This window comes from Aspergillus aculeatus (genome assembly GCF_001890905.1).
Source record: "Aspergillus aculeatus ATCC 16872 unplaced genomic scaffold ASPACscaffold_21, whole genome shotgun sequence".
Lineage (NCBI taxonomy): Eukaryota > Fungi > Ascomycota > Eurotiomycetes > Eurotiales > Aspergillaceae > Aspergillus > Aspergillus aculeatus.
The window spans coordinates 222,474-236,878 of record NW_017962996.1 but is presented as its reverse complement, the minus strand read 5'-3'; the positions used below and the strand labels follow the sequence as shown (position 1 = coordinate 236,878).

Below are 14,405 nucleotides of genomic sequence, written 5' to 3'. Positions count from 1 at the left end.
AATGACTGCATGACTGCATGAGTGCATGAGGCTAATAGTCCATAAGGTACTCCAAGCCTCCAAGCCTCCCAAGCCTCCCAAGCCTCGAAAGAAAGTGTTCAACGAGAGTGCAGGGATCAGTCTGCAACTGATTGGTTAGTTCGTCTCTGAGCCTCATCTTTTTTTTTCTTCCGAGGCAGAGCACAGTAAGTAAGTTACTGTACAGTACTAAGTAAGATGGATGACACCTGGAACGGTCAAATCCTTAATCCTAATCCTAAGGTAAGGCATTCCGGCGAGAAGGTCCAGAACTTTCGGCAAGCAACAATCCACGGGCGATCAAAGGTGATTACACATATGAGTCTTAGCTGGCAAGGTCACTTGACCCAGCCTAGGTGATCATGTGCAATTACTCTTTGAGGGACAATTCTCTGTAGCAGTGTTCCATGGGCTGGATGCTTGTGCAGTGCTACAGTACCTGGACGGTGATGGTAGTCCATGCTTCGGCTGGATGTCACAATCGCAATCCCTCATTCCCGACCAGTTCCAGAACAATCAATTTCTGGACCTCGGAGGGCCTCCACCCTCCCGATTTGAATTTTGACAAACAACATATCATATCTACATACCTTGCCACATCATCCCGGCATTCCGCATCTCTCCCTTTTTCTTTCCTCTAAGTGAGCGAGTGATTTTAAGCTCTCACGCAATTCGGCAAGGCTAACCGTTCGAGATCAGGGTCGGTCAGGGCACAGGGTACGTTACAGGGTACAGGGTACATATCTGCATTGTTATCAGGAACATAATATCCTTTGTTCATGTCACCTCACTCTCCACCACCCGACTCTTGTAGTTTTGACAAGATCGCCGTCGTCGTACGATGTAAATCGATTAATATCAAATAAAATCAGTTAATCAATCAACCGACCCCCGCAGCGCAATCGCTTCGCGAAGGGAAATGAACAAGGGAAAAAAAATCATGGCTAATTAATCTCGACTCCCAACGGCCCAGCTCATTAAGACTTCCGTTTCAGGATAATGCAGATAGGGTCAATTTCCGTATCCCGACCTCCGTCCTCCGTCTAAGTTGTTGCTTTTCACAGTGACTATGAGTGGTCACTACGGAGTACATAGATCGTAGTTGAGTCGAGTCAACTTAAGCGACCGGGATAACTCTCGAGCCTTGGGTCCCGTCAGTCCCCTTCCTGGCTTGCTGCTGGCCCGAATCGGTTTCACCAGTGGAGGGCAAAAGAGCGCGGACCCAAATAGACAAGACAAGACAGACAGGGCAGACAGACCCTTGTTGTTAATTTGGGCTCCATTCCTCTTTTTTTCTGGTCTTTCTTCCGCCCTTCGACGGGCGCTGAGCATGTCTTCTTTTTTTTTCCCCCCCGTTGATTACTACTACGGGTGGTAATGTCTCAATGTACATTGCCGCCTGTTTGGCCTTGCTGTCCTCATATGAGTACAATCCCTCCTATAGTACGGAGTACCCGATCCACAAGACAAGGCGAAAGCAAGCGCATGCTTCCGACCCTCGCAACATCTAGTTTGCTTATCCGTAACTCGATACACTAGCGAAGAGCGAAAGGTCGAGCTTATCGAGGATTTAAGTCTCTAGAACTCTTTACATGTGGCAGGCAGTCTTTTCTACCGCGCGCGGGTCTATCCACAATCGAGCTCCATCTTCGAGACTAAAGATTCAGGCCCCATCAGAGGAGAAAAAAATATCTCCCGAGTTTCCAAAACCCCGGCCGAACTTTTTTCTCTCTGTCCCTGTCTTGAATGCCCCCTCTCGACCCCTCCCTGTCTCGCTTTTTCTTACTCCTTTCCGTGTTGGTGATGGTCATGTGATATGCTGTAGATGTCAAATAGGTAGATGACTAAGTGGCATTCTAACCAACTAATGAATAAACGTTGATGACCAAAATAATGAGTGAGGCTGGTTTGGTCCAACACGGGAGACCGTTTTTCTCGATTCTCTTATTCAGATCTTAGGGACCTACTACTAAGTCCATTACACCGAGCCCTTCCTGGTCGTTTGAGCCGTTATCCATGACATCCAATCCTTGTCTGCTGCTGCAGTTGTCGCTTCCCTCTGTATGAAGGAAAACTAACGGGTTGGGCGGAATCCGCCCGGTCTAGATCACCCTTGCAAATCATTCTGTTCACCTGACCTTCCCGAGACTTATACTTCTGGCCTAGAAGCTATTGCGCTTCTAGTCCCGATGCAGGCTGCTGGTGAACGGTGCATCAGGATCTTCATGGGTGCGTGACCTTCGGCGAGCTTGTCCGGTTGCACTACTGCTCGGTCGGGAGGAAGAGGAGGAAGGAACTAGACTAGACTGATTTGTCTGTCTGTCTTGTCTTGTCTGTCTCGTGTTGGGGCGGGCAGATTGAACTAGCTGAGACTCTTGTGCCAAAAAATAGGTCGCCAAATTCGCCGGACGCGGAGTCCACTGTTTGAGCGTGAAACCCGAACGAACGGTCGCAGGGGGGTTATTTTGAGGTGAACGACTAAGAATCAAATCACGTTTTCCACAGTTCACGCCCGTTCGTGTCGGCAATTATTCATCTGGCTGGATCGAAGATCAATCCCCCCTCCCCTCTCTTCTCCCCTCTGATCCACATGGGGCAGGGCTCCGCGCTGAAGGGGAAGATAAGGGGAGGTTTCAAGTCGCAGATTTTCTCTTCTGACACTGAGGCTGCAACGCGACGCCTCGTCATGCGTTCAACAGGGAGCGAAGCACGAGCCATGCACCCAGAAGCCCAACCACCGTGGCCACCAACACCCCGTTGCCCTCCCAGGTCAGCCCGAGATACGCGACACAGCCCACCACCAGCTCCTTCCGCCGCGCCGCATCTCGTCTACGCGCCCAGTCTGGGTCGATCGGGAACGGGGCCGCCGGCCGTTGGGCCAGCGCATCTGCTGGTCGCATTGGCCGGGTCGGGACGGAGACCGCGAGCGCGACGGCACGATGGTCAGAGGTTGGAAACAACGGCAGCGTATCGTAGCGCAACGGCCGGACGGGCTGTCCAGCCTGGTCCAGGTACAGCACACGGTCACACCAACTGGGCCAGCGGGTCCCCGTCCACTGCCAATCCTGCGACAATGCGTGATCACCGCCCACCGCTCTACTCACGGCTTGACGTGCCGCCAGGCTGTACTTGTACGTCGGAGGAAAGCTGATCGGCGCCTCCGACAGTCCCTGAAAGCACCGCGACTGGGCCCTCTCCCGACTCAGCTGATCCTCCTGGAGCAGATGCGAGTAATGGCGCGGGTCCGACGCCTCTACATTCACCCGGGGAAATCTGCTCGTCCGATCGCCCGGATGCGGCGGTCGGTCGGCCGTCCGGTAATTGAGGTCTCCTGCCAGAAAGAGGTAACTCGTAGGGACGTAGATGCCCCGGCGATCGTGCTGCTGCTGCAGTTGTTGTTGCCCGACCGGCGAAGCCGCTGCTGCAGAGCGCTCGTGGAGCAGGGGTGCGCTTTCCAATGCGCTTTCTTCGGTCTCGACAGGCTCCCGACCCGCGACGGCGGCACGGCTATCCTGACGCTCAAAGACCAGCCGTTCAACCAGACTGCGCCAATCCGCATTCCTGCGCTCAACCGCCCATTCCATCGGCGCGAGATGTGCTGCCACGAAGGTCAGCTCTACGGGTTGTTGTGTTTCTTCCACTCCTCCTTCCCCGTCCCGCTGGGATGATGGTGATGATGATGGCAGGTATCCGAGTCGCGCCCCCACCGCACCCTTGTTGCCCATCTCCTGGAACCCAAAGCCTATCCGGGCCGTCTCGAGCCAGGCTATTTGCTCTGCCACGTCGGACCGGGCAAACACCATCAATCCCGTCATCCCAGAGTTGTCCGTCACGATATTGACGTAATGCACATCATCCCAGCGCTGCGCGACCGCGCGATTCACAACCTGGCTCAGCGTGTCGAAGTACGGTGTCAGGAATGAGCCCCCGAGGAAGGCGTACGCGATCGGCGCGATCTCTTGTAGCGAGAGTACGATAAGGTTGGGGGGAGGGGCAGATGAGGAGGAGGTGTTGAGATTGTCGGGGAGCGGAAGGGAGTCGAAGAAGTGGTGGGAGAATCGATCGACGTCCACGAGATTTCGAGCGCAATTGAAGGTGAGAATGTAGAGGTTTAGTGCGTCCATGGCTGGTCCGATTTGTGGAATGTTGGTGTTGGCGTTGACTTAACGTTTTCGTGATGGAGGTTGCGTATGATTGACACCATGAGAGGGAAGTAGAGGGTGAGTGCGGAGAGTTGCTGCTACGTAGTTGACTGCTGCGTAGCGGCATGTGACGATCGGGGGAGGAATTGGAGTGGAGCCGACGCCGGCAGATGAGGTCATCCCTCTCTGTTCAGCTTCACCCTTTCCACGAACTCACTCTACTCCCCTACCGGCAGGACCTCAAGACCCAGCACAGTTTAGATTAGGTGTTGACGAAGATGGCTTCATTCTTTCGCCAAAAAATCCCTCCACCAAGACATTTTTGTTCCTGGATCACAGCTCCCGTATGAAAGGCACGCAGATCGCGCTATATTTATCGCACTGTCCCACAATCTACATAATGCAAGGGAACCATGGAAATATGTGAACAAGGTACGTGGCAGTCTGCAAGGTCACGCTCTAGAACGTTTCTAGACTCTTCCGACTCGATGGCACGCAGAATGTCAATTTCCTGGGTCTGGAATGCGGGCTCCCCTTTTTATAGAATAGAGACTGCATGTTGTGGGTGTCGTCTACCGCACGCGCTGGCTGTCTTTCACTCTGCAATACCCCCACCAAAGGAAGTCACAATTTCCCCTTCACCGCGCTGTCCTCCAGTTCGACCAATAACATGCCTTCTGCTACCTCGTCCTCGTCGTCTTCCATCTCATACACCCAGTGCGCACGGCCCGCGCGGGGGCTGCGAATCTCTACCTCCATTTTCATTTGCTTGACAAAGGCCACGACCTGGTCTTTGGCTATCTGATCGCCGGTCGCCACTAAGATCTCGATCAGCCTGCCGGAAAGCGGGAGGACAATGTGTCGTGGGTTGCGAGTGTCCCCGCGCCGCTGGGTTGACGAGGCCAAGGCGGACGCTGCAGTTGTAGTGGCTGCGAGCTGGAGGCGATATGCTGCTGACGAGGTGGAGGTGGTGTACTCGACTTCGGCGGCTAAGGAGGAGGGAAAGTCGTTCTGGAGTACGCGCGTCAACCGGAGATGATGACGCAGGGCGTCCGTGTCCTGGGGTTGCTTCTGGGGAGAGTGGAGAGGCTCGAGAACAATAGACCAAGCGTCGCCGCCGCGAAGGAGTGGATTCGATGCTGGATCCCCGACAAGCGACGAGAAGCTGGCTTTCGAATGGGCTTGTTCGCGGTGACCTGTTCCCGCCCGGCTCCCCATTTGCAGGAGTTCCGTTAGGCGCGACTCCAACCATTGATTGTCGATTCTGCCGGACAGAAAGTCGTCGTGACTGGTGATCCCGCGCAGCAGATCTAGATTAGTGCGGATACCGCCGATTCTCGTGTCTGCTAACACTCGACGAGTTTTTAGCACCGTGGCTTCCCAGCTGGATGCGGTCACGATGACTTTCGCGAGTAGATTATCGAATTGGGTGCCAACTGTCACAGGTTCCCCACCAGTTGAGTTCACATGGGTATCGACTCTGACCCCGTTGCCACCAGGACACATGAACTCCGTCACTTTGCCTGTGCTGAGTGAGAAGCGGTCATGGGGATCCTCAGCGCATAACCGTAGCTGCATGGAATACAGATGAGGAGCTACTAGTGATGCGGGCTCTAAACCAGTCTGCGAAAGCGTATTCCCTTGCGCCAGTCGCAGCTGTATCTGGACGAGATCGATCCCATGAATCGCCTCTGTAATGGTATGCTCGACTTGTAGACGTGGATTGATCTCAAGAAAGTAGAATCGGCCTTGCTGCTCATTGACCAGAAACTCCACAGTACCTAGCGAACGGTAACGAATGGTCTTCGCCATGCGCAGTGCCGCACCCAGCACCTGCTGTACCAGAGCTCGGTCAAGGATTGGAGACGGGGCCACCTCAACTATCTTCTGAAATCGTCGTTGTACGCTGCAATCGCGTTCCCCAAGCTGACAGACGTCAACGCCGTCACCTACTACTTGCACTTCGATATGGCGATATCCGTCCACTGCGGCCTTCTCTGCAAAAACCGTCCGCGAAGGTGACTCTGCCATCGCTGCATCGACTGCACGCTATAGCTCACCATCGTCACGGACCAGACGGATCCCTCGCCCCCCACCGCCGTCGACTGCTTTGATCATCACAGGGTATTGGACCTCTCGTGTCCAATTCCGGATCAGGGCGATGTCAGCTGTTGGGGTCGGCGTGGCTGGCAAGACAGGCACACCGCACTCGACAGCAAGTTGCTTTGCTTGGAGCTTGTCGCTGGTCCTCGCCAGCGTCTCCCAGCCTGGGCCGACAACCGTGACTCCGACATCGTGCATGCGGCGGGCGAAGTCAGCGCTCTCGCTCAGGAACCCGTAGCCTGGGTGCACGGCTTCGACGGCATTCTCTTTTGCAAGACGGATCAGCAGCGGAATGTCCAGGTATGCTGCGGGCGATTCCACCCGTATCTCCTGATTGGGATGACCCAGGTCGCAGTGAGAGCGATCCTGTTCTGTGTAAAGAGCGAGCACTTGGATTGGCGGTGACAGCTCACGGGCTGCGTGGATGATGCGCACCGCGATCTCGCCCCTGTTCGGTTCAGTAACCTGATTTTCTGAGTTGAGATGAAGCCATACCTATTGGCAACAAGCAGCCGTGTGAAGGGTCGGGGTCGTGACATTTTGGATGATCAATTGTGCTTCTGCAGTTGGTCTGGCTTAGTGGTTGTTTATGGTGATGCGGTTCATCCTCGGACCTCGGGGCTGAGGGCTGACTTAATCTTTACCCCTCACAGCTGGCGGGTGATCATCTCCGCAGCGATATACCAGCCACAAATTTAGAACCCTTCCTGATCAATCCATCAAAATGCCGGACGACAGTAACGATAGCGACACGAGGGACACCCAACCATCCTCAGCGACTGCTTCAAAGCGTTTGCGCCAGGTCGCGTCGCATTTACCGGCCGACTACTCGGATGTGCTCGCTCAGGTTAACACCCTCCGCAGTATCGCTGCCACGCCCGATGCCTCACGACGAGGCTACATCCGCCAGAAGCAGGCCGGCAAATTATGGGTGCGCGAGCGACTGGACGCTCTGCTCGATCCGGGCAGCTTCCAGGAGATAGGCTCTCTGTCCGGCACCGTGACGTGGAAGCAAACCGGCCCCATGCGCGAGAAGCCCGTGGCATTCGTACCCAGTAACAATGTCCAAGGCTTAGGGCGGTTGCGCGGCCGCCGTGTGCTGCTCACGGCCGACGACTTCACCCTCCGCAGCGGACATGCGGATGGTGCCTCGCACGAGAAGACCATTTACATCGAGAAGCTCGCGCTTGCGTTGAAGCTACCGATAGTCAAGCTGGTCGATGGGAGCTCCGGGGGCGGCAGTGTCACGCTCATTCGGTCCGCAGGGTACAGCTATCTGCCCTATGTGTCGATGTACAAATACGTCGTGGAGCAGTTGAACCAGGGGATCCCGAACCTTGGGGCGGTTGTCGGTCCAGCCGTAAGCCACTCTCCGGAAAGTGACCGCAAGTTGAACTAAACGACCCTAATCTCCTCGCAGATTGGCCTTGGAGCCGCGCGTGTCGTATCGTGCCATTTCTCCGTCATGGCCGCAGACGTAGGCTCGCTGTTCAACGCCGGGCCGGAAGTAGTCAAAGGCGCCACCTTCGAAGAGGGCCTGGATTTCCAGACGCTGGGCGGCCCCACCGTGCATTGCACCAACGGAACCATCGACAACGTCGCCGCCAACGAAGCCGAATGCTACGAGCAGCTGCGCACGGTGCTGAGCTACCTGCCCAACTCGGGCCGCGAGGCGCCACCCGTGATCGACTCCGAGGACCCGGCTGATCGGGAAGACGAGGCGCTGCGCCGGATCATCCCCCGCCGCCAGACCAGGATGTACAACCCCTGGACGATTATACGTAGTGTGGTCGACCGCGGGTCGTGGTTTGAGATCGGGCCCCTGTGGGGCCGCACGGCGATCGGGGGGCTGGCGAGGCTAGACGGGCGTCCCGTGGGGGTGATCTCGCTGAATTGCGAGGTGAACGGGGGTGCTCTGGACGCGGCGGGGAGTCAGAAGCTGACCCGTCTGCTGAAGTTGTGCGATGTGATGAATCTGCCGGTTTTGCAGTTCATCGATGTTCGTGAGTTACCCTCGTGCATCGACAGACCTTGGTTTTTGCGAAGTTGGCTTTGGTCTTTGCTAATACATTTCCATGGACAAAAGCCGGCTACGCCATCGGCACCGTTGCCGAACGCACCGCCACAATGCGCTGGGGCGTGGAGCTGGGCAAGACCTACTTCACCACCACGACACCGCTATTCAACGTCATCGTCCGCCGCGCCTACGGGGTGGCCGGGGGTCTGATGCTCGGGGCCCGCGATCCCGTCATGCAGGTGGCGTGGCCCTCTGGGCAGTGGGGGTCCTTACCGCTGGAAGGGGGCATCGAGGTCGCGCATCGCCAGGAACTGCGCGAGGCGGACCAGCGCGGCGAGAAAGCGGCGCATTACCGAAAGTTGGAAGAGGAGTACCGCCGGCTGATGAATCCGGTGCGCACGGCCAATGCGTTTGGGGTGGAGGAGATCATCGATCCCAAGGATACGCGGAAGGTGTGCTGCGCGTGGGCGCGGCAGGTGTATGGGATGCTGATGGCGGAGCGGTTGGCTGATCGGGCGACGGGGAAGGTTTCGCCGGTGTTTGCTTGATGTGGTGTGCTTGTACTCTACCAGCGCTACAACCTGCAGCATTAGTTCCCAGTTCTACAGCCCTTGCACTCGCTAGTCTTAATGTGCTATGGTCTATACACAATCGCCCAACCATTCATGGATGCCTCCTTGGGAGCCTATTGTCCCCTCAGAAGCACCAGATTCGACATCACCCACCTCCTACTAATGCTCATGCTCATCGTCCGAACTGGCCAAAGCCAGCCACTCGTGCTGATAAATGGCCCTCTCACTCGCCGGATAGCCCCTCGAGCGCAGCCAGCCGAAGATCCCACGCGTAGCCACCTCCGACAGCGCCTCTGACCACAGTGCCTCAGGATCAAGCAGCACGAATCGACGCTGCTCTAGTACATCACACCCCCCCTGGCTCAATCCTACAATCCCCAACAAGCCCTACACCAGCATCCTCAAGCTCCCACCATCGACAAGCCCCCACCTCCACCCCCAATACTCCAAACAATGACACCCACAGGAAGCATGCATCCGTACCTGCATCTCAGCATCACCCAGCATCGTTGATCCCAAAGGTCTCCACGGGTACACCGGCGCCCTACTCCACCCCCCATCCCCTCCCTCGCAACTTGTCAAAAAGAGCAACCGACACTCATCCTCCCGCCGAACGGCACCCCCGTCGCTCACCCCTGTCCCTGCCATAAGAAACGACACATTCACTCCAGTCCACGCACCAGCAATCAAATCAAGCGCCGCCATCCCATCCCGCACATCCCGGAGAATGGATCCAGCAACGTCTTCAATAAATGCACCGAGCCATAAGCCACCGAGTCTGGGCGCTCGATGCGCGAGGACGCTCAACAGAGCAGGTAGGTCGTTGGCGTGGATTGGTGGGTGCATGACCGCGAAGGCGGGGTGGAGCCACGCGCTGACGAGATTGCATTCTATATCGGCGTCGGAGAATCTGCTGTGCAGGAGGGAGCGGATGCCCCATGGGTTTGTGCTGAGGGTCATGTAATATGGTAGGAGGGCGTGACTTGCGATGGGTTGAGACTTGCACTGAGTTGCGTTTGTGTGGGGGTGGGCAGTGAGTAGTGGGGAAAGGAGAAGGGCTTGGTGAGGGATTGGGAGGGTGATTGATTTCCCCTTGCCCTGGAGGAAAGGGATATAGAGGGCTGCTGCTAGGGCTGCTGCTAGGGCTGCTGAGGTTTGGGCGTGGAAGCGGTGGTGGGTGCTGAAGCGGGTGAGGTATTCTAGGGCTGTGTGGGATGATGGTGGTGGATTGTTGTGTTTGGGTATGGGCAGTTGGTGGTCTGTAACAGCGATGCGGGATGGTTGACCGAGGCTGACGGACCAGGGGGAGAGGGAGGGCCGGTGGTTGTACTCTGCTGTTCTTGGGCTGGAATCACTGGTTCCGGAGAGGATGGATCTCCGCCAGTTTGTTTCGTCGGCGTCGGTTTCGTAGCCAAGCTCGATTGCAGCGGTATAGTGATCGCCGGGTTGGCCATCCGATTGATTCTCGTCGGCAGGAGAAGATGGAACTGTACACCCGGACACCCCCTCCATGATCTCCGCCCACCGCGCAGACAGGATATACGCCCAGGCTAGGAATAGGACGGCAAGGTAGTTGCCTTCGTCCTGGCCCGGAGCACCGTGCATGCCCGGCCACTGTGTCAAAGGTGCAGAGTCGGACAGATGCACGGGGAGTGAGCTCTGCACGCCTACTACAAGCTGGGTGGACATGGCTTTTGGGGGCAGGGAGCATTGTTTGGGGTTTGTGGAGGTCCGCCAGATTGAGCGGCAGCTCGAGACTAGAGCGTACCGGCCTTCGCTAGATTCCTTTCCTAGTAGATTAAGAGGAATCGGAATATCTTCAGGAAAAAGGCCGCATCCGAGGAAGGAAGGCGTTCGCTGCAGAAGGCCCTTCCAATTGAGACATTCCTGCGGGAGGAGGGAGGGGAAATTTGGGGGGCCTGATATAGGAGGACCATTGCTGATAGCTTTCGCGGAGAACTCGGTTGAAGTCTGCTTTGTTGGGACGGAGGGGTTTCCTCCATGATAGGTGGAGCGGATTGTGTAAGAGTTTGGTTGTGAGAAGTATGAGAAGTATGCGTATACAGGGATCAAACCGAGCCTTTAGCTAGGTAGCCCTTGTGAGTCACCTGATAAATAAATGAACATGACCTTGATGTCTACTTATGACTCTTCTCAGGTTTTCTTCTGAAGATCAACCCATTTTGAGTCCGAGATAGTGGAGCGTCGTGAATAGTACTTATTGTTGTTCTCTCTTTTCGTGCGTTGCAAGTTATCAGTTATGGGAAGTAACCAACAACAGAGGGTGGGTCAAGTAGTTAATGTCACATGATGCTTAGTCAGAGCACGCTCAGATTAACTAGTACTCCGAGTAAGTTGACTCCGGCATTTCCTGTTCCTGTTCCTGTTCCTGTTCATAGCTCGACTGCTCTAGCTATTTTGCGGGGTCAAAGGATAGCCGCTCAAACACACAAGGCCGTCGAAATAACCGTACACACCATCGTATATCCTTTAGATAATGAGTCTCTACCGTTACAGCAATCTTCCTATTTCCGTCTCTATAAAGACCAGAAGCTTGCTTCTTCGTACGACTAACTTGAGAATCGCATCTGACTGACAGTTGATCGTCATTCCATCATTCTCACCATTGCTCTTATCGGCCTCGAATCTCCTCTAAGGAGGGCCATCTCGGGCTAGCCATTCCTTCAGAGCAGCACCAAAAACCGCGATGGAGACTGACACGTCACCGAGCAAAGACGAGCTTCGTGCCCTACTGCAACAGGCAAGGGAGGCTGCAACAAAGGAGAAAGAGCGCGCGAAAAAGGTGAAAAAGCAGAATCAGAACACTACGTTTGCAGAATACCTCCGCGCTTGCCATGACTCCATTACGATGCCCATGACCATCCAAACCAACCGATCGCTCACTACCAAAGGTTTCAATCACCGATCCAACCGGTCGTATATGCCCGACCTTCCTTCGACCGTTTGATTATCGCAAAGCACAACAAGATGTCTTCGACGAGCTTTACAAAAGCTTTCATTCTCCATCTGATTTACGACTGTTTCCTTCGAGGCCTATTATTCAATACATAGGGAACCATGCATGCAGATATCCATTAGCAAGTAAAGCAGACCTGGCGCAATACCAAAAGGCAGAAGTTGAGAATCATGTTGTAGAAAACTTTGAAAAGCTGCTTCGGCTTCCTGAAGACCTACGTCCATTTCACCTTGGTGAAGAGATCATATTCGAGAACCATTCCAACACGGTCACAGAGAATCCAGATCAGATGGCTCCCGCGCGACCTCCAGCGGATCGACACGGTGTGTATCAGAAATCCGGCGATACGCGGAGCTTGACTTATATTATTGAATATAAAGCTGCGCACAAGCTTACTGATGCCTTCCTCCGAGCTGGCCTTCGACCGATGAACATAGTGGAGGAAGTTGTCCAGCGGGTTACCATACCAACAGACCCTGATGAGAAACTTTGTTACGACGCTGCTTTCTTGTCATGTGCCGCCGTTACACAAACCTATGAGTATATGATGAAGGCAGGCCTCGAATATGGCCTACTAACAAACGGTCATATGAAAGTTATCCTTCGGATCCCCGAGGACAATCCCGATGTACTAGAATATGACCTCCTTGAACCGAGCCGGGATGCTGAAGCGAAGTCCACTGATGGCTGTAATTTCCGTTTCCCTTATACGGCTATTGGCTACCAGTTAAGCTTGACTCTCATGGCAATTCGATCACCACAACGAAGCCAAGCATGGCGGAATAAAACCATCGCCGCATCAAGCAGATGGGAAATCGACTTTGAACGTGCACTTCGTTTGATTCCAGATTCAGAACGCAAGACAAGTCCCCCAGGCTCAGAATACCGGGAGCCAATTTATCCCATCAACAATCGGTCACCACATCTCTTACGCCGACTTGTTCGAGGTAATCCTCGTCCCGTACAGCCCTATAGGAGCCCATCACGAGATTCTTCAGGTGAATCGGATTCAGGCCAGAAACACCCCCTATCCTCTCCGACTCAGGACCGTGGTAAACGCCAGCGGACATCGAACGCTTCACAGCCAAGCCATCGAGTGCCCGGTCAGACATCAAAGTATAATTTCTGCACACAGTTATGCCTGCGGGGACTTGTACGTCAGTCGGAACTTGATGATAAATGCCCCAATGTAGATCTTCACCGGAGAAAATCAGATGACCGGCGACACACTATATCCCGTGATACTCTGATCAAGCTTGTTGAACAGCAACTAAATGCGGATTTGGACTCCTGCACTCCTATCGGAAAAGAAGGCGTACACGGCTCTATCTTTGCCATCCAATCACAATCACATGGTTATGCCATGATTGGGAAAGGTATCGACCACCACTCAGATCGTGAAGGTATCATCTACAGAAAACTTGAATCCCTACAAGGATTTGCTGTCCCCATCTACCTGGGCGATATCAACTTGCAAGGTACCTATTATACCGACTCCGGACGAGAGATTATTCACATCTCACTCATGGCGTGGGGCGGCCGCGCACTCGAAGAGTCAGATCGCCCACGATTACAGCACTACATTAATGAGACAGAAGCTGAGGTCCGCGAAGCTGGTGTTTTGCATCTCGACTTGCACATGTCCAATTTTCTATGGAACAAAGAGGCAGCGCGAGTCATGCTTTTTTTCTTTCAGCCGAGCAGAAATTGATCGAAAACGCAAAAGATCGGATGACCTGTCTGCAAATCAACGCCGCAAGCAGCGTCTATTGACCGAGCATGTACACACTGCCCCCCGCTATGCATGCTAGTAGCGCTTGAATGGCGATGTTCTGGTCCGGGGATTGCGGTTGGGTATCAGTTTCTTTCATGTTGAATGCTCGTGATAATCATGTTCGTAAATGTTGTAGTAGTACCCTTTATCTAGCGATCAGCCACCTCACTACCTACCACAGGCCTACTACAGATGACGCCCCCACCCCTAGTGAGGAGTCCATGGTTTTACGAAGGCCATGGAAATCCTAACATAAGCTATATCTAAGCAGCGACAGTTGTAATTTGGAAAGGAAACAATCTAAGCCTTGTACCGTAGGACCAATCATCCAGCCCCGCAACAATGTCAATCAATTTCAGCCAACCGTTAATCAAGATTTGGGGAGAAATCCGCCGCCAATCCGCTAGACTGCGTGTGCTACTCTGGAATTAATCTCTTGGCTCGATTAGAGCTGCCGACTGTGCAGACGGGACGTCCTGTTGTCCACGCCCGGTCTACACGCCGATTCAAGCAAGGCCCACACAGCAAGACGAGCATGGTCATGAACGTCATGACTTCTGGGCCGATGTCTCGAGGAATGGTACTGTACTGATTAACGGATGCTTACGTCCTGACGGCTGCCAGAAGCCGAAAACGTTGCAAAGGTGACGACTTCAGTCTGAGAGCGCTCAAAGAGGACTCCACGACATCACCATAGACTCCTGGTAGAATATAAAGGAAAGGGTTTTTCGCCGATAAGCCAGCGCGCCTCCGCCATTCATAACCACTTCTGCCACTAGCTTGAAAAAGAACCCCCTCCTTG

At 54.4% G+C, this 14,405-nt stretch overlaps 5 protein-coding genes across 5 annotated transcripts; 2 read left to right on the top strand and 3 right to left on the bottom strand.

Moving 5' to 3' along the window:
- Positions 1-2,702: 2,702 nt before the first annotated feature.
- Positions 2,703-4,142, bottom strand: ASPACDRAFT_48006 (putative inositol 5-phosphatase; the record flags this gene model as incomplete). The annotated part of the gene is made up of 1 exon (XM_020202050.1): positions 2,703-4,142. The coding sequence occupies one exon, from the start codon at positions 4,140-4,142 to the stop codon at positions 2,703-2,705; it is 1,440 nt and encodes a 479-aa protein (XP_020051602.1).
- Positions 4,143-4,784: 642 nt separating this feature from the next.
- Positions 4,785-6,802, bottom strand: ASPACDRAFT_48005 (putative pyruvate carboxylase; the record flags this gene model as incomplete). Its single annotated transcript, XM_020202049.1, has 3 exons — positions 4,785-6,157; positions 6,221-6,711; positions 6,759-6,802. 3 exons carry the CDS (start codon positions 6,800-6,802, stop codon positions 4,785-4,787), a joined length of 1,908 nt encoding a protein of 635 aa, XP_020051601.1.
- A 185-nt stretch (positions 6,803-6,987) lies between these two features.
- Positions 6,988-8,828, top strand: ASPACDRAFT_36501 (acyl-CoA carboxylase subunit beta; the record flags this gene model as incomplete). Its single annotated transcript, XM_020200213.1, has 3 exons — positions 6,988-7,623; positions 7,684-8,266; positions 8,350-8,828. 3 exons carry the CDS (start codon positions 6,988-6,990, stop codon positions 8,826-8,828), a joined length of 1,698 nt encoding a protein of 565 aa, XP_020051600.1.
- A 183-nt stretch (positions 8,829-9,011) lies between these two features.
- On the bottom strand, positions 9,012-10,541 carry ASPACDRAFT_48003 (uncharacterized protein; the record flags this gene model as incomplete). The annotated part of the gene is made up of 2 exons (XM_020202048.1): positions 9,012-9,145; positions 9,533-10,541. 2 exons carry the CDS (start codon positions 10,539-10,541, stop codon positions 9,012-9,014), a joined length of 1,143 nt encoding a protein of 380 aa, XP_020051599.1.
- Positions 10,542-11,243: 702 nt separating this feature from the next.
- On the top strand, positions 11,244-13,779 carry ASPACDRAFT_1883600 (uncharacterized protein). The gene is made up of 3 exons (XM_020198338.1): positions 11,244-11,764; positions 11,952-12,881; positions 13,023-13,779. The coding sequence occupies exons 1-3, from the start codon at positions 11,560-11,562 to the stop codon at positions 13,538-13,540; spliced, it is 1,653 nt and encodes a 550-aa protein (XP_020051598.1). The 5' UTR covers positions 11,244-11,559; the 3' UTR covers positions 13,541-13,779.
- Positions 13,780-14,405: the final 626 nt, after the last annotated feature.